Below are 20,044 nucleotides of genomic sequence, written 5' to 3'. Positions count from 1 at the left end.
GCAGAATTTTGACTTTTTCCTGAAAATTTATTCAAGCAATAATGAAGATCAGGCTGTTATATTAGCCTTGATATTACATGTGATTACAGGTGATTTTTTAGAATCAGATGAAAAAGCAGAAAAGAAAATCCAGCCCATAAGCCAGTCTGAATGAAAACACACCATTCCATTTTGAATTCTCCTCTTCTGTTGCCATGCACAGATATGTAAAAAACAAAAGCATGTGTGAAATACAGGGTGGGAATGGCTGCAGATCCAAGTGTTTAGGGCATGAAACAAAGCAAAAAGGGTCGAATGTTTCTGCTCGCATCTGCAGCCCCCTCCATACTGGGCAGTGCTAGGCTGATACAACTTCTTAAACTATAACATTTTAAGGTAATGTGGAGTTCAATTGTACTTTAAGTGGAGACAGCTCCTCTAGGAATTAGAAGAATCAATTACTGCAGGTTAGGCACAGCAGACATAACTTCTGTGTGAACCTTTAATTTGAAACCAGTAGGTTCGGTCCTCAGTAGAAAAGCATGCACTTTGTAATTCTGACTTTAAACAGTATTTTCTCAGAAATTTTTTCACTGAGATTCTCTATCACATTGCCTTCCTACCCACTCCTTTCTTCTAGTTACTACTACTACCATTTTATAATGCTAAGATACCTGCAATACCAGCAATCATGCAGAACTTCATAATCATGTTTAGGAAAAACAGCACAAAAAATTAAGATAAATGTTACCAGAAAATCTCTGCTTCTTCAACTAATGTAAACATCCTTCAGTAGTGTTTCCAGTTCTGCTTTCAGAAGAAAATGGGAATTTCAGATACCTCAGTTAGAAAAAAAAATCAAGATGCCTAAACTACTCAGGGAACTGTTTCATTTTCAGATGTAATACAGGTTACTTGGTCAGGGAGGTGCTTTGGAAAATGCTTTTCCCTATATTTGTGCCATTGATGTCCATTGATAACAAATAGTAGTTACTGATGATCAAGAAATGTAAACAGGAATAAAACACTGGCAAAACTTAGCTGCCAGCTCTCAAATTTGCTAGAATGAATTGAAACATCTTCCTTGCTTAGAAGAGAGTTCCTGGTGCAGCATTCCATGTATCAATCCTGTCTGTGAACACAAGTGCAACACAACGTCTGACCTCCTGACTTTGGTGGGGGATGTCTGTGTTGAAAAACAGATTAGGGATCTGCTGTTCAGGCCAGGCTTGGATTTACAGGGATTTGGTGGCAGTGAGAAGAGGGGAAGAAGGTGGTAATGGCTGGCTGAGAAAGCTGTAACACCACTCAATTCACCGTGCAGGTGAAGAGAAATCTGCAGCACACAGCATGTATGGCTTTTCTGCCTTTTCTAAAACACAAGGTTTGCATCAGGTTCTATTAATGCCATCTGGACACCAGCACAAAGGCTTCTGAGCTTACAGTTCACCATGTTGCATAAGAAGAGTAGCAGCATGTTGTGGACCATTTGCATGGGGATTTATTCAGCTAATTTCTTTCCTCTCCTGCTATAAGATCACTCATAGCAGCTCAGAAATGTCTAATGAAAAGAGAAGTAGTGTATCTGATTCCAGTCATGCTGTTCTAAGGGAATTAATCGGAGTCATCATTACCTTAAACACTTCCATTCTGAGTGGGTTTTATGACAAGCTCAAGAAAAGTAAATGCTGTTTCAAACAGGTACCTCTATATATTAAATCAAATAAGTGAATGATAAAGTGCTGGCACTTTTTGGCTGTAATCCTGTTATTGCTTAGAGCCATTTCTAATGCAAATGAAGAATGATGTAGCAGAGCTATTTAGCAATTTTCTTTGATGGGCAATGTTAACTGCTGGGAAGTGGCACGAAAGCAACTGCTTGAAAATGGAGTGCTCCAACATGTCTTGTAATATTCCTTCCCAAATCCAATGATCACCCCCCGCCTCCTGCAAAATGTTATCTTTAAACAAGGCTCTGCTGAGCAATGCAAGCCTATCTTTGCACAGAAGCCAAGACACAAGAGCTGGGTCTAGTCATACAAAATTTTAGGTAACACAGAATTTCTAGTGAATTCTTTTGAGAAATCCCAGTTCTTTCTGCCCATAAAAACGCACTTGATATGGATATGATCATCACTTGATCATCCATGACTCCCTCCCAGGTAAGCATGAACTTGCACAGGTACAAATAAACACTCGTGCCTTCTGAATGTCAGGGTAGTACATCAGAGACAATTGGGAACCCTAACTGAGGGGTACCTTCATAGCTCTGCCACAGACTTGCAGGATGATAACTCTGTGCAACTTGACAAATGACTCCCTGCATGAGTTTTACAATTGAAGCTGATTTAACGTCCTGCAGTGCTTTAAGGTCTGTGGATGATATACACTATGTAATGCTAAATAATATTAATGAAACCTAACTAGTGAAAGAGCACTGACTTCAATCTTGAGAAGAAAGATGTCCCTCTATTTAACAAAACATTACATACGGCCAGTACAAGGTTGTCATCAAGAGCATACATACCAAACGTGGTAGATTATATGTCTATCATAAATTCAAGCATAGAAGACTTCTTCAGAGACTGCAAACTATGTGAACAATGTGAAATGGTGCATAAACATCAGCTTTAAAATGGAATAGCATGTTCTCTCTTCACGATACATATGGAGAAACAATAAGCCACATCTAACCTCAATTTCTTGGGCTTCTTTGATGTGTGTGTCATAAATGTGAGATGTGGCACTGATTGGAAACCCCAGGCTACCAGGATGTAACACTGCTGGCTGCAGCCCAGATTCCAGGCATTCAGACCCAATAACACCACATCAGGAGTGAAGTGCCACAGAGAGGTGGCAAGAAAGACAGACCAGCCCCCCATCTGCACAGTCACCCCCAGCACGCTGAACAGCCACCCCGACAGCACTGACACACTGCAGGTGGGATCCTTTGGAGAGAGAATCCTTGGAGGCACTCAGAGACACCCAAATGTACCTTCCCCAGCCCTCAGCACACACTGATACACGCTGGGGGGGTGGGAAGTATTTATACTGCAGCATCCTAGGGAAATATGAGACATTCTGAAGTGAATGAAAACATCAATAAAACCATTTCCACTAGGATAACAGGTCTAGAAAACTGGGCAGACCTTGCTGAAGAAAATGGCCAAGAAAAAAAACAACTCAGAAAGATGTTTTCCAGTCTGACTGACCAAGCTTGAAGGATGCTAACCAGCATTTTTGTAGCACTACACTTTTGCTCAGACTTTTCCATCTGAAGAATGACTTCGGGAATGGAGAAGCAGAGCTTGCTGAGATCCATATGTTGCAGTGAGAAGAGTTGTAACTCTGAGCATTTTCCGCAAGACTGGGCAGGGCAATCTGTCGTCAAAGGGCATATTTACAGGAAATCATCAAAGATAAATTTGTGGTTTCCATGTTCCTGATTGAAGCAGATGATTGCTATTGCAGGTCCTCAGGTTTCCTGCTGTTTTCAATACTTTGCACTTTAAACTGTCTTACAACTGACTTTGGTCTTTTTTTTATTTATTAAAAAACACTTCCATCCATTTAACTAGTTGATGCTTTCACAGCCCTTTGAAGTTGTAAAGCACTGCAAATTTAGAAACTGTTCTTAATAATCACTTGGACAAATGGATCCAGAAAATTGCATATTGATGGAAGGAGTTTATGTTCTTTGCAGTCAAATATTTCCTCACTCGTTTCATGCGAAATTGCTTGGCCAAACAGATTTTCCCAAGGCTCTCTCAATAATGAATGTAACTTTCTTTTGTTTCTGGCTCTTCTCCGAACCCATCAGGAAAGGGTAAAGCATAATGACAAAGGTCTGTTGCCTCCTGTAACCCTCTGGGACTGTTTTCTCTAATGTGATTGTTTGAAAATCAGCAGTTTTCTGCCAGGAAATAAAATAAGCCACTTTCCTTCCAAGTAACACTGAAAAAATCTGAATGCCACGGAGCCTGCTCATTCATGCAACATTAATTTTTAAAAGAATCAATTTCGTAATCTTTCAATTATGGTTTATTATAATGATAATAATCACTGTGAAATCAAGTTTTTTTTCCACTGCTAGTGCTGGTGGCTGTCATCAAACCACTTTCAGCAATGCTGAAAACACCTGGACTAATAAACCAGGCATTATTTATTTATACTTTAGTTTTACTTATTTAGAAATGTATTAAGCATCAATTCCCTTAGCAATTGGTAATACTACAAAAACTAAAAGCAAATAAATTATAACTATAGACCTAAAAGTCACTGCCAGGCTGGCTATCTTGTACTGTTATAATAAAAAAGTGCTTACAAAAAGCAAAGCACATGCACTCTGCTCATTGCTAGCACATGAAGTGAGTCTCTGTGTGAACATCCTGTGCTGGGAGCCCACAGAAAGGCTGCCCAGCTCCAGGCAGGCAGGCACTCCCCAGATCCCTTTGCTTTTCACTTGGAGATCACACTGTGCTGGGTGGTTGGCAGACTTGAGAGCTGATGTGAAGCAACTATGAAAGCTCCTATATCCACATATATATAAATGGCCTTGTAACACCTTCAAGCCTTAATCAATGCTCACATACACAGAACTACATACCAGTGTGACAGGGAACATGCACTGTTCATACAGGAGGTCAGGCCAGGGCTTAGCATTTAACAGCAGGAGCACAATGGGTTTATATTATGTTCACATTTTACAATAAAAAGTGTACAGAAAAATCACTTGGTTTCTGATCAAAATCTGAGCTCCCTGCTGTTTTAATTCCTGTAACCAACAATCATCAATAAATAATCATGCACAGCTTCTACGCCCCACTGTGATATTTTGTTTTTGTTTTAAGAACTGGATGTACTAAGTTGAGATCTGCAGTTCCGGACCTGCAGACTTTCAGATGTTCTGCACCAGGATTCATGTGAATGAGGAAACACAAGGGCAAGGGCAAGGGCACAGAGGGAAAAGCTGCTCTTCATCAGATACCTTGCAGGTCTGTGAGCTGTTTTAAAAGAGATTGTGCCAAAAACAGGAGGTGTGTTTGAGGCAATACATTTCACAATAAAAGGACAAAAGGCTGAAAGAAGAAAGCTATATAGATGACATAGTTACAAACAATGAGGCAGGAAATAAAAGAGGAAAAAATGTCAAAAATATCCATAAAAAATGTCAGAGAAGGAAAAAATATTTCAAGAAAAGCAAGGAACAGGTAATATAGAAACAAGTATGCCATCGGGGAAGAGTGTGGCCAGCAGGTTGAGGGAAGTGATCCTCCCCCTCTTCTTAGCCCTAGTGAGGCCACATCTCGAGTGCTGTGTCCAGTTCTGGGCTCCTCAGGATAAGAATGACAAGGAGCTACTGGAGAGGGTCCAGAAGAGGCCACAAAGATGATGAGAGGTCTGGGGCATCTCTCTTATGAGGAGAGACTGTGGGAGCTGGGCCTGTTTAGTCTAGAGAAGAGCACACCGAGAGGGGATCTCATTAATGCGTATAAATATCTCAAAGGTGGGTGCCAAGAGGAAACTGCCAGACTCTTTTCAGTGATGTCCAGCAACAGGACAGAGGAAGGAGCAATGGCCATAAACTAAAACACAAGAAGTTCCACCTCAAAGTGAGGAAGAACACTTTACGCTGGGGTTAGCGGAGCCCGGGAACAGCTGCCCAGAGAAGTCGTGGAGTCTCCGTCACGGGCGGCATTGCAAACGCGTCTGGACGCGTTGCTGTGTAACCTGCTCTGGTGACCCTGTCTTGGCAAGCGGGTTGGACTGGATGATCTCCAGACGCCCTTCCAACCCTAACAATCCTGTGATTCTGTGATCAGAAGGAGAAAGTGAAGGAGAAGCATGGAGAAGAAAGCATTTTTGACCAAAAAACAGTGACAACATTACAGCTTGTGATTTGAGTTAGCTAATCCAAATGGAAGAGTCTGAGATAGGTGTAAGAGAAGGCTTGAAAGTTGAAATGCTTCAGGAATTATTTGGGGCCAGGCCTCAAGACTCATGGACAATGCGTGTCTTAGAATGTACTGAGCTGTCCTGGCATCCCAAACAGAGCCTCAGACAGTAACCAGGCTCTGAACACACTAAAACCATGTATACTGTGGCTCACAAACTCAACCCACCATTTAGCTTGCTGGAACATAAATTAATTAAATATCAAACTGTTTGACCAAAGACACTTTCTATTGATGTAATTTGCTATAATACCTAGTAAAATTAATGCAATTATACTTTTAATGTCTAGTTCATTCGTAACTGCTTAATTCATATCTCTTAATTCTGTTTTGGAGTGAAATGGATTAGATTATATAATTCCCACCTCCATGAGTTTGGCATTTAAAGGTAACATTCAAATAAATCATTATGCTTAAAAAATATGCAAAATATTGTGAAGTGGAGGACAATCTTGCTGCATCTTCAAAAATCAGTGTAGTATGATCTGTATATAAAAACACCAAAATGTCTTCATTCTAATTAGTCTTCTTGCCATTAAGATAATTTGGGAGCTCTATCTATGCATTCCTGAACTAAACACTCTTCACTTAGAGCTCAGTATCCCAACATACAAAATGAAAGGTTTCTCTATCCATGCCAAACCCTGTTTTGTTATTTGTTCTTGCGTGTTCCACCTCTGGATACAATAGAAAAGGAACTTGCTCACCTGCCTGACAATGCCTTGTAGACAATACTGAATCAAAATTGCCACAGATGGTAGGTAATGTACCTGTTTGACATTTCTCATTCACACAAAGAGAGACAGTATTTTACTAACTGACTCAGTGTCAAGCTGCTTTCATTTTTCTAACACTTCAAACTTGAAGAAACTAAATTTATTTTAAAATTTATATTCAGTGCAGTCATGTTGCAAATTTGACTCCCCCTGGTAACTTAGTTTCAAAAATGTTCTTTGTGAAGACTATGTGTCCATTTGATAAAAAAGAACATGCAACCATTGGTCTTAAAACAGTTGTAATTTGAAGCACATAGAAAGTGGACACAAGCTTTACTGAAGCATGCCAATCTACAATTCTGTGCAAAACGTTGTCTTTATGGAAAGAGAAAAAGTATTGTAAAATGTAATTAGAGAGAATCTTCCCTGTTTTCATTAGCTATTAACTTTATGCAAAGATAAACTAAAGCATAATGAGTCCTTTCATTATCACGTAATTGTTATTTTAATGGTTACATTACAAGCAATAGAACACTATACATCCACCTCTCATATTAGTGGGCAATTATTTTGAAACTTCCTATTATAATCTACCCACAAAGACCAATGTATTATTGCCACCATTTTAGCATAATGATGACCATGGTTTTGAAATCAGTGTGATAATCAGCCTCAAGGAAAAATGCAAAGTCATAATGAAGAAAATGTTTATATTATATGCCAGTCTCAGGCCTGGAACGCAGACTAAAGAAGTTTAAGGAACTCATGTGGAGCTGCTCTTGCTTCCGCTATCCTGAAACTGGTCAAATTTATATGACAGCAGTGGTTATTATTTCAAAAACAAAGGAAAACTATCAAGTGATCCAAAATTAGGAGCTTGGAAGGGAAACTGGAATAAGCCTTTCCTCAATGTATCATTTCCAAGCACCATCCTAAACCATATCCCGAAATAGTGCCTGAAATCCTACATTTCCCACTGATAAACTGAACTGGCTTTAGTTACTCATCCTTTCATTGCCTTCCTTCTAACCCAGCAAAGCAGTGTAGCTTGGCAGGAAGTGATTAGACAGATCTAAGCAGTACATAAAGCTTGAGGATACCCTGGGGATGTCCTCTATAAAGTTAAATGAAGTTTCATATCCAAGAGGCACTCCATGAGCAAGACTCAAAATACCTCTAGGAGTGTGAAGGCTCTGGGATGTAACTGCAGCTGAGGGTCCCGGGCACATTCTGTACAGTGAAGCTGAAATCCAGCTCTCTCAAACACTGCATTCTTGGAAGTGGAGGTAAAGGCAATTTAAAACCATGAAATCAGCCCCAAGGAGTTAAGGACCACTGCTTGCTTCTACTCCAAACACGAAACACATTTCAACAGTGTCATCACTTACATAAAGACAGAGCAGCACAAACAGAGCGAGCAAAAATCCACAGCCATTGAGCTCTGGCAAAGACACAATTCTCCCTTGATAAAAGAAAAAGCTACACATGACAAACACTAGTCACATTTCTTAATGGACTAGAGAAAGGTGTGTAAAGAATGCTAAAGTGAATGGACACAGAATATTGATAATACATGAAATAACATTTGAAAAAATTGAAACTAAAAGTCTTCTTTTAGAGGAATGCTGCTTTGCACATACTCTTCAGATTGTTTTCTTTTCCTAATATTTTGATTGATTGTAAAATGTCAAGAGACTACTGTTAATTTCATATAGAAGGAAATGCTGTAACATTACCATGTTTGGCTGAAAACAGGTTACAGAGCACCAGAAATTTGTTCCATACTGGACTTCCAGACCATTCCAACACAAAATTAGGACTGTATGAGATTGAAATGCCTTCATGGTAAGCATACAATATTCAAAAAGCCCCATGGGTATGAATTCCTGCACAGCAATAGCTTCTGCTTTCCCCCAGTGTCATTTTCTCTTAGGGAAGTCAAGTTGTAGAAAGGGTACAAATATCCTTTTCCTCACAAAGGCATTTTGAGGCTTAAGTGATACCTGCAACATTTTTCAGAAATGCTCTCATGGGAAATGTTTGGGACACTTTTTGGAGAGAGGAGTACTAGAAAATCTAATGAATTTATTCAAGAAAAATTCTGAAACAACATATGGAGAGCAAACTGAACACAGAGCACATATTCCTGACATTTATCTTTGTTTTTATTGTTAACATAAAAGCATGATGTTTGTTTCCTAGAATTTCATCTGCTAATTCTTTCTTTCCTTTCTCTTTTTCTACACTAGTGACATCATCTACAGCAATTTTTAAGGCTTTGCAGAAAATCCTGTGCTTTGAAATTTTTAATGATTCATGTAGAGAATGTTATTAGATGTGGAGTTTATGCCTCCTTTCTGTAACCAGCAGGACTAGAGCAGAGAGGATATGTGCGCTGGGACGACTTAATTTTAAAAATAAAAACAAAGAAAAAGAAGTCTCCAAATATAAAGATGGGATACCAACAAGAAACTCGTAAAGAACAAACATGAGCGTTAGAAACCTTTTCTTCTACTGCAATTGCATGTTTACTGAATTCTAATGCACCAGATAGGGCTGCTCAGGTTCTGAGAAGAGTGCTGTCTCTGGTAAGTGGTCCCAACTGTACTGAATGCTCCCACAACCAGGAATTGCTTACAAAGTCTTGAAAATAGAACAGCTGAATCTTTGAACATCAGTATTAAAAAGTATTTCCCTTCACACCCAAACTAAGCCCCATGCTGGTCAATATCTGAGACATCACACAAACTGCTTGAAGACATAAGATTCGAGATTCATAATAAATCCCCACTGTTAGAGTTATGCTTTTCCAGACTGTTGTAAGTTCCAAAACCTGCTGAAGATGTGAATCTCTGAGAAAAACTGTACATGCTGCTCTTGTGCCTGTTACCCTTTAAATGCAGAGTTGCCTCACCGTTAAAAGCTCAGAGAAGTTGAGTATCACAGGAACTGTGTAGGAGCGATTGTTTTCTAAACACCAGTTGCAGCATATCCCAATAGCACATCAGGTTCCCTGAGAAACACTGCTATGAACCCTGAGTTACCTTCAAAGGCATGTGCTATAAATCCATATATTTGTACAGTTTCACTGTTCTGAAACTGCAGCCTAAATTCTTTATGTGGGATAACAGACACAGAAATAAAAAAAAAGAAAAGCAGAACATCTGCTTTGTTTTTATCTGGGTAAAAATACATATTGAAGATGTGCACAAGCAAGCACCTAGTTAACAATTAGTTCTAAATTAACATAATGAGTCACAAAAATTCACCATTTCCCCTTTGTTTTGCTCCCACCTATGTCTGTGAGGTCTCACAAAGGCTTGATTCCTTACCCACTAAAATCTCCATGCAGAATTTGTTTACCAGTCTTTCTAAATTTTAAGATAAAATACTCGACCATAAGTTCAGGCTAAACTTTTTCTACTTTCAAACAGTTTTTCTTTTGCTGTGTCTACTTGTACAAAGCTTTGAGAGGACAATCTTTTCTAAATATCATTCAGAGAGGTACTCAAAGTTAGTTCTCATACAGCTTTTCTTGTAAAAGTCTTTTCTAATAAATTTGACTAGCTAGTGGGTGGACAGATGTACAGAAACTCTTCTACATCCAAAGCAAGAAATTACCGTAGAGTCTTATTCCCTGTCTCCTAAAGTTGCTGTCCTCACTTGAGCAGAGGCCCTGCAGCACAAACCTCCCAGTGCATCTCCTGCAGTCTGATTGCAGTATTGTTTTTTACTAAGCACTGTAAATACAGCTCAGCGCTCTTTAGGGAGCTTCCATTAGAAACCCCACAGTTACCAGTAACCAACAGGTATCACATTTCAGCAAAAGAAACATTACATTTATCTTCTAATCTATTTAATATATCTTAGAGAAGAACCACCATGTGACACTTGGTAATAAGTACAGACTTCAATGGTAATCACTGTGCTCCTCAAGACAACTACTTCAGTTCGCAGCAAGGCTGAATTCTAAAAAATAGATTAATTCATCTTTTTTTTAGTTTTTAATTTTTAAAAAAATTACATCTATTCCTTCAAAATTTTAAGCTCCTTTAGGAACATCAAGGTCTATTTTACACACTGTGATCTGAAAAGCCAAAAAGACTGAACTATGGCAGATGAACACCAAAGGCTTCATTCAAAATCTGTTTCTGCTAATTTTTTTCTTTGAGACTTTTTTCCTTTGCAACCATAAAATATTCTCACCATCAGCAGCAAAACTGGAAGCCCTGCAATCCAGGGTGCTACCAGGATTGCCAGCATGAGTCAGTAACTTACATCATCCTTTCCAAAGGTGGATGTTCATGGGATGTGAGAACCACAGAATCACAGGATATGCTGAGTTGGAAGGGACCCTCAAGGATCGAGTCCAGAATCCCATCCGTATGTACAGTTCCTTCTGGGAGGTATCAGCAATTGTCTCATAACAATAAAAGCTGCAGAGTATTTCAAGCACAGGATGAAAAAGGTGTGCATGTAATTAGGACTATAGCGAACACTGTATAAAGATTTAACATACAGTTCATCAGGAGCAGAAAACAGATTTAGTGGCACTTAAAGAAGATGGGATAAATTAAAAGAAATAGATGGATAAATTCAAAGAACATGTGAAAATACACAATGATAGAGTAGTTCCTGATTATATATTCCATGTCTTTAATCATTAATTAAAAAGAAATAACTCCATGGCTATAGTCAGCAACCACTACAGAATCAATAGGTCTCTAAGCTCACACCAATCTATACGCAGCCACAGCTTTATCACAAAATAATAGCTAATATTGATATTTTTTAATAAAGTCTCACTTTACTGTGTAATTAGTGTAATGCAGTAGGAGCTGTGTTTCTTAACAGAAGTGCTGGTGCTTTGAGCAGCATTTACTGGCATGTTAATAAAGAACGGACTTCTTCTATTGAGTTCCATCTGCCTAATAGAGAAAAATGTTCATCTTAATTAGGAAAATCTTCATAAAGAATATAAATGCAGTTACTAATGGGCTGCAGGGAATAAATGCAGGACACTCAGGAACAACTGGTGTTTTACCAGGAAATGGAAGATTGAGCGGATATAAACCCCCAAACAGTTGTTAACCATCTGGTGATTGACCACGAATAGCAGAAGATGCTGAGGTTTTAAGTGTTTTATAATGAAAAATCTATTTATTTCATTAAGGTTTCATGCTTTAGATCCTTTTTTTTTCAGGTAATAAAGCAGTCTTGACTGACAATGAAACTATTTAAGCCCTTTATGAATTAAGATGGACAAATTCATTAGCATTTTTGGAAGGAATTACTTTATCAAAAGAAAGAATGGAAGTGCCAAGCAATGGTTCAAGAAAGATCCACTGCCAAGTACTTGAAAAATGGTCACTATATCAAACACATATTTTTGGGGTTACTGAGGTGGTCATAGGCAGTTGAGAACTTTTTGCTGACTTCATTGGTGCAGCAGCAGATATTATATCATCATGATAAAGACTATAGCAAAATGTAAACTGCAATTAATCTTTGTCCTTAAAAATGTTCCAACAGGCATTATATCTTTCTTCTGTCAGTCTGAATCAGTTTTTTCATCCTTTTCTTCCTAAAGTTCTGTAATTTAAAGACATTGATATTCTCTAACACTGCTCATTTTATATTCAAAATAAAATGAACTTTTACTAATCCTCCAGAAATTATATTTTTTTTTTTTTTAGATAAAGCACATTAATACAAAGCACTGATGGGACATATACTTCCCAAGTGCCCAAATTTAACTCTCTCAGCCAGGCTCAGTGTCAGTGTTCACAGCTTCCCAATGGAAAACTGCTTTCTGCAAATTTTAACCAATACTAGCTAAGATTTTATATTTCCTCTGAATAACTTTGATAGAGAAACCAATACATATACGGAAGCAAGTGCAAAAATGAAAATATCATTACTAAAATATTTCATTCAAGCCAACAACCAGAAACATGACATAAAACTCTGATGTTCTGGACACTGACAGCTTTACCACCTCAATTCACAGAGAATATCACCAAACAATAGAACTTACAGCTACTTGAACCTCAGAGAATGTAATTTCATTTATTAATTTCAGTGACATTTCTACTAGACTATAGCTTCATGTAGATTAGTCAAGACACATGAAAAACCACCTATTAGCTGAGGTGAAGCTGCGATGACTGCAGTTGTCTTAACAGTGTCAATCCAAACTTTAGATGAATGTAATTTGCTAGCTCTAAATGACAGAGATATAATATAGATCTCATATATCACCAAAGTAATAAATAACTAGTGAGCAGAATTGAGTAAAATGGCAGGCTGAACACAACCCCAAATTTTGAATCTTGATGCAGAAGTCAGTGATCAGAATGATACATCTTTCTGCCTTGAATGATAGAACAGCTTTCTCACAACCTAACACATAGCACCATCTGGCATGAACAGAGGAAATGAAGAACTTCTGGAAGAGAAGCACAAAAGCTATTTAGTTTCTTTAGAATTAGCCAAGATACTGACAGAAGTCTTTCAGAAACAGCCATTTGACTGCAAATGTGGCTCAGCGAACCTGCCTCCTGAAGACACATGTGTGTAGTTAATCTCAAAAAAATGTAGTTGAATTGAACTGATGGGGTGTGGGATGGGCACTGTCTGAGTTAAGACAGTGTATGTGGAAAGTCAACTGTCTACCACACTGGCTGGGTTTTAGAACATCATCTCACGTCTCTTACTGGGAATTTTAGGAGCTCAGGACACATTTCTTCAGCAGAGCTCAGCAGGCTCTTTTCAGTAGTTGCTCACAAAGAGAGTGACTACAAACACCCAGTTAAGCTGTGCTTTGAGCAGTGCCAGCACATCAGCACTGGCTGTTTGCTGGGGCTCAGTGCCTCACTTGTGCAGTGGGACAGGAGTGGTCTGAGCCCACTGCCAGCCCCGAGAGGGGGTGTGGAGCTGGGCCATCACTGGCACTGCTGAGAGGTGCAGTGCTCAGGGGTTAGCCTAAGATGCTTGTAGTATAAACACAAATGGAGCCTGCAGACCAAAAAACATTGACTGCTCCAGTGATATTAGCACAGATTTATTTCAGCATTGCTTGTTGAAAGTGACTTTTAACGCAGACTGTTTTCTAAATGATCCTTAAAAGACACTCCTTTCTTTCTCATCACCTTCACCTAAGGCAAGAACATCCAGTAGCATTGATCTATTTGCAGCTAGTTTTCATTAATTTTACCCTCCCTAAGGGTGGTGCAGCTTTGGTGCCAGCTAATTAAAACCTATTTAGGGATGCTCAGTGCACTTTATCAGACCAGAATTAGCTTTGCTGCTTTAATGAAGACTGCAGTTTTCTCTGTTATTACCAATTAAATGTTATTATATCATATTGCATTATATTTGTATTGCATGGCAAAGATATAGATGGCTTTAGAACCACTTATCTGGATTGAGGTACATACAAAGATGCCACATTTAGTAATTATCTAATATTTCTTTAAATCCTTTCACTTGAGTCAATATATTTAATACACCAGCACATTAGGCGAGCACTGGAAGAAGCTGCCAGCTTTATGCTCCCTCTAGGGAAGTACCAAGTAAAATGCATTAATGAAAAATTGTGAATGTCTGGTAATGAATATTATTTATGTACAACAATTATTCAAAGTGGATGAGCATTCACCACCTTGAACTCGACTGCTTCACTAAGGAAGACTCGCAGAAAGAACAGAACATATGTTCCCCAGATTCCTAACACTCATGCAAGGTTAATTGCCCAATGTGGATAGCCCATATCTGAAGGTATTTTGTACTGCTGTAGAATTAAAAAATGCATTACAAAATAAATACTGTTTGTTGGAAGTTACTTAGAGACAATTCTTGTTTCTTCCATGCATCAGTAATAAATCATTTGTCAATACCAAAGCTGTGGGTTTTGAACCTGAACCCAGTGAAGGCCGGGATAAAGCTCCCATGTCAGCACTGCAGGACCAGAGCTTTTCTGCAGTAGAGAAGCGACTGCAGCACATACCTGTTGGCTGCTTCTCACAACATCCTTTAAAAACTTGAGCACCACAAGGATGAAACTGCTGAAAAGTCTCACTAATTACCTAAAAAGATTGTACATCAAAGAGTAGAAACAGAAAACTCATTAAAGGCTCGACAGACTAGAAATCTGTTGCAATCTTACTATGCATTAATGGCATACACTGTACAGAAAGACAGTATTTTAGGATTAAACTAAAATAGATGTAGCTGCAATCCACTCAGTACATTTTAAAATATGAGTTGAAATTGGTTTCCTTCCAGAATTTTTGCTGAAAACATGTCGAACCAGACCTCTGTTCAATCTAATATTCCAAGCAAGGGTTGATGTTTCTCTGAGGAACTGAAGGAATATTTTGCTGAGGAACCCGAGTCTGTCTCAGCATCATAACAGCCTGGCACAATGTGCGAAAGTATTTTCATCACCCACAAATCTCTTGTGCTCTCCATTTATTGCTTCCACAAATGCCACATACCTCTAACAGTCTCATGATCCTCCCTAGAAACAGAAGACAGGTCCTGCAAATTGAAGATGTTACAGAAAATGAAACAGTTTCCAAACTGAAGTCCCCGATTAGTAGAGAACTGCAGGATGTTTTCTTGAGATACAGAAGGTGTTGGCTGGTGACGCATCAATCATTTCCCTTGTTTCTGGCTGACAAAAGCACTAAATGATGTTAAAAACATCACTAAGTATTTGATGTGGAAAAGAAGGAAGGAAAATGAAAGTTGCAGTAGATACAAGGATGTCATCTGGTTGCCACTATAAGAAGTGGTGGGTTTTTCCCTTGGTGGCAAAGGGACGCACCTGCACAAACAACGTGATGGGTCGTGAGACAGGCTTGTAAAAATTTATCGCTGCTTGCAATGTGAAACTTAAGGAGAAAGAACATGGGCCACTTTGACATTAGGCTGCTTAAGAACTTTGTTATAAGCACTGAGAGAAGTTCAATCTGCTTTTGACATGAAAAGAACCATTTGTATTGTGTTAATTACGTAACTATAAAACCTTGAGATGTGTTAATTTGTTGAAGATTAATGGATCAGGCTGGAGAGAAGGATACTTTGACATTGAATGATGAGGGGTTTTTTTCATAGGAAAACCAGGAGATTTTATCACGGTCTGATCTCACAATAAGGATTTTGATGAAGTACAGTAAAGTCACTGTGACCTGACTCATAAATATAAACAAATTTATGTATAGCAATGCAATAATGTACCCGTGATCATATTTAGCTTGATTAATACGTAAACAGGATGACTTGGATTATTAAAGGTCATTTTTGAAGAATGGATCTTGTGTATTTATTAGCCTCTGTTCATCAGTTTGTTCAGTTAAACTAAAGAAGCCATGATAACCTTGACACCTTTATGAGATACATGAGCTCCCTCCAAGTCCAGAACCACAGCAGCAATATGTGTACTTGGTGAAGAAGCTGAGGGGCAGGCTCTTCCTTACATTTCAATAGTTTGAAAACCAGGAAAAATCAACTGTCACCAAATTTCAACAGATTAATAACATAGTGAAACAAGTATGTTTGAGATAATGAGCTTTTCTACTTCAAAAGCTAAGTCAAAATTTCAGACTACGTTAAGCTGTTTGTGAGTATCTGTATCTTTAATTTGGTCAGAATAGCAACAGTCCTTCCCAACCTCAAATTCATGATGTGCAAATTTAAAAATTAGTATTAATGCACAGCAGTGATCTGGAAACTCCTTCCTAGCTAGCTCAAGTGAGTATGTGTGACAGGTGCTCTTCCATGCCAAAACACAGATGACCTGAATTTTTGCAGCTTGGTTACAAATTCCTGAAATTTGTGGTCTTAATTCCACAAATCCAGTTCCTGCTTTGAACATGCTAGGCAAAACAGTGGCCCTCACACTTTCACCTCTTACAGCTTCCACTTGAGCAGAATAAACACACATTCTCAGGCATGGAAAATAGAATTTCAGCGCAATACTGGTAAAAACCTAAATCTATTCCAGTATCTCTTGATAACCCATTTTCACCAAGAAACAGAAATAATGCAAAAAACCCTGAGGTCTGTGTTTGAAGTAAAGCTACAGTGTATCTCAACAGAGAAGAAAATAAAATATCCAGAATTACCCTGAGGTTGTGCATTTGGAAATGTTGTTTGTGTAGGATTATCCTCTTCAAATAAAATGTCAATTTAATCAATAGTAAATTGAGCTGAAAACAACACACAGATTTGAAAACATTTCAGGAAGACATCCAATATTTTTGGGATTCAAGCCAACAGAAATGGAACGAACAGAAGGTAGCGTAGGTGGGGTAAATGGGGCCTAGCTGCTGCCTCATCAAGTGCTTATAAAAGTCAAACCCATATAACAATCCATTAAAAACAGATCTGGGGACTCATTTAGTAGCTGGCATCCTGCATGGACTTTTCTCATGTATCTTTTGTCAAAAATTATAATTGTTCTTCAGGTTTAAGACTTACCGGTCTTTTCCTGTCTCCTTCTTAAACACTGCATCACAGTAACTCATGCGCTTCTCCGTTGTCACGTAGATTTTGGCAGTTGGGTAGCTGTCAACAGTTTTCTTCAGCATGTTGTACACAATGCCATTTCCATCCCTCCTCATGTTTCGAAAAGGACCCCAGATCACGTAAACGGTGCTGTTGGTTTCTTTGAAAAAGTACTCAGGATTTTTGAGTAGGAGAGGCACACTTGTGTGAGAAACCACTCTTATGGTTGTCCTCTTCCCAACATCTTCCTCATAGCCCTTTGTGGGAGCATTGTTCATCCTCCATATGCAAGAGGACTTATCTATCTCAGTGCCCACCTTCTGGCCAGCCATCTGTCCAGAGTTTGAAACAACGGCACAGAGGTCACAGTCAAGTTGTAGAGGCTGGAAGACAGGAAACAATAAAATATACTGCAGTTTTTCTCTGTAAAGCATGAAGACTGAAAATTCAGTTAAAAGAAAGACCAGTACAGTACAACAAATTGATAGCAATGCTTCTCTTTAAAAATCAAAACCACAATCCCCATGTGGCAGAGCTGCTTGAAAACTCTACCACTGCAAAGCTCTGAATGCAAACCTTTCCAATCAAATACGCTGTTCCAATCTTTGCCTTTGTTCCCACCTTGCAAAGTCAACTATACCAATAATCATTCCCTTTTTTCCTCTAAATGTTACTCCTTTCACTAAAAAACAAGGAAATAAAGAAGCAGCAGAAAACAATATTTAGATCAATGGCTTCTCTTTTAACAAGGTGTTGTCAGCAATAGGAAAAAACCTACTGAAAAAGTAATGCTGGGAATTTAACTGTACACTAACTCTGTTTGTGTCTGAATTAATAGTTCCCAAATTCATGACAGAAGTCGAATGGGAGATGTAACTCTAAGAAGTAATGTAATAGTATGAAAATCCTGCAGTTGGAAAGGAGATGTAGACAGAGGAATATGTTGTTCTCTCCAGAGAGCGATTATGACCCATGGAAATGAGAGGCAGATGGACTGGTGACAACTGAACTAGGAACTTAATCCTGAGAAAACTGAAGTCAAAGACAGTATTTCCTGACCACGTTCTAGGGTGCTATTACTCCAGTATGAATTGAAAATAGAAAAAATTATCTAACAGAGATATAAGGACCTATCTGATGTTCCATTTGTCAGAGTATAAAGAGTAAATGTCTTTTGATTCTTTCGTACCTACAGACTAAAAGGAAATGTCCTCTAATTAATTTGGATTGTATAAAGAGTTCAGTTAGAAACTGAAATCAAATCAAAACTAGATCCATCAAAAAAAACCCCACAGAAGAACATCCAGGTCAGAGATAACCTACAATTTTTTTTATGATCACAGACTTGATCCTCTGTCATGCTTGCAACTTGGAGCCAGTGACCTGAGTTTAATATTTTTTAGGAATAATTCCCTTCATGTTCTTTGGACATTTACTCTGACAGGATGCTGGGTGCTTTTCTGATCAGACTTGTGGCTATTTCTCTTCAAAATCACACCTCATTTAGCTGATGTGGATGAATAGCCTGCCTACATTTGACCACTATAACCCTAGGATGTGGTTGCTGACAAAACATCAAACTTTTGGTAAGAGGGAATAATGCAAGGACAAGAGACAAACATCTGAAGAGAGCCAAACTGTAAGAGCTAAAATATCTCATCATTGGGTGACAAATACTGTACTGAATTAAGGTGCATCCTGCAAGACTTCTGCAATAAATCTCACAATTTCAAAGCTTTGATTTCTCTATCGTGATTGATTTGATTTAGCTATAATGGCTGGTTCAGGAAAACATTTTTTCCTCATTTCATCAGTAGCTAAAGATTCCTGATTGAATACAAAAGCATTGTCAACACTGCCTTTACACAATGCCATGCAATTTTTATAGCTCTTGTAGTTTTAGAGAGCTGTCCTGCATGGCTCTCTGACAGCAGGGATGAAATCCCAGGAGATGCAGCTGAACAGAACAGTCTTTCTCTTTACCACTCACTCACAGAAATTCTCTCTAAGATACATTATGAGGACATGGCTGGGTGACCTAAACAAATCCACGGGCATAACTCATATCCTAGCACAAAGTGAATTGTTACAGTCCCAGTAGATTAATTTATAGCTTTCAGGGTGAACTTTCAAACTAACAAGCGCTGAATATGAAACTGCTAGATAGGAAAAGCCAATTTGGTCAAGAATCTGGTCCCATTTAAATTTGTCTCATCCTCAATGCTGCTTTTTTTCACTAAATTCTTCCTTCTCCATTAAAATGGAGCTGCTCTCTTAAATTTGGAATTGTTTGATTTTCTGACCTTAGTTAGAAATGCATCACACATTTTCTGTTCAGTGAGTGCAACTGTTCTGCTTGAATAAACTGCATACACTCACTCCTGCAACTGTGTCCCCTGGTTTTCTAGCTCTTTTGTTGTGACTCATTTATCTTGTTCCAATTTATAAAGTGCTTTCATAATACTGAATGCCTGCACTAGGTCAACATATAATCTGCTCTTCTTGAACAGAGTCAGAGGCTAACCCCCTCCCAGCTCTATCTCACAATAAATATTTTTTACAATGTAGAGAAATTTTACATGTCCCAATATGCATATTTTCCAATAGACATCCCAGACAAAGTTAGGAGACTGACTGACACCCAAGACAGATATTCCACTGACTACAGAATCATCCACTGACTTCATAATCTTTTTGCATCATATCTCCCTCAACATATGAGAAAACACAAATCAATATTCATTCACTGAACCCCGTATGGAGACAGGCCACCAGCTTGTAGTGCTGGTTTATAGGTGTCAGAGACAAGAGGGGTGGTTTCAGTAACACACATGAAATCCACATACAATACAAATGGGTCTGCCAGCAGTCCAGGCTGCCCTC

The 20,044-nt window shown here is 38.6% G+C and overlaps 1 protein-coding gene across 5 annotated transcripts in view; it reads right to left on the bottom strand.

The window, feature by feature from the left end:
- Window positions 1-20,044, bottom strand: part of ST6GALNAC3 (ST6 N-acetylgalactosaminide alpha-2,6-sialyltransferase 3) — a 216,935-nt gene that overhangs the window by 53,462 nt on the left and 143,429 nt on the right. For 4 of the 5 annotated variants that reach the window (XR_001865057.1, XR_001865058.1, XM_008640815.2 and 1 more), the window contains exon 3: window positions 17,135-17,544. Coding sequence is in view for 3 of the 5 variants with exons in the window: in XM_008640815.2 (XP_008639037.1) it covers window positions 17,135-17,544 (410 nt within the window). In the remaining 2 variants the exon portion in view is untranslated. Of the gene's footprint in view, window positions 1-15,046; window positions 15,191-17,134; window positions 17,545-20,044 lie in introns of those variants that run through there. The other variant, XM_017743548.1, reaches the window with a different exon arrangement.

Source organism: Corvus brachyrhynchos, unplaced genomic scaffold (assembly GCF_000691975.1).
Source record: "Corvus brachyrhynchos isolate BGI_N302 unplaced genomic scaffold, ASM69197v1 scaffold48, whole genome shotgun sequence".
NCBI lineage: Eukaryota > Metazoa > Chordata > Aves > Passeriformes > Corvidae > Corvus > Corvus brachyrhynchos.
Note: the sequence above shows the minus strand (reverse complement) of the source record. Positions and strands in the feature narration are given on the sequence as shown.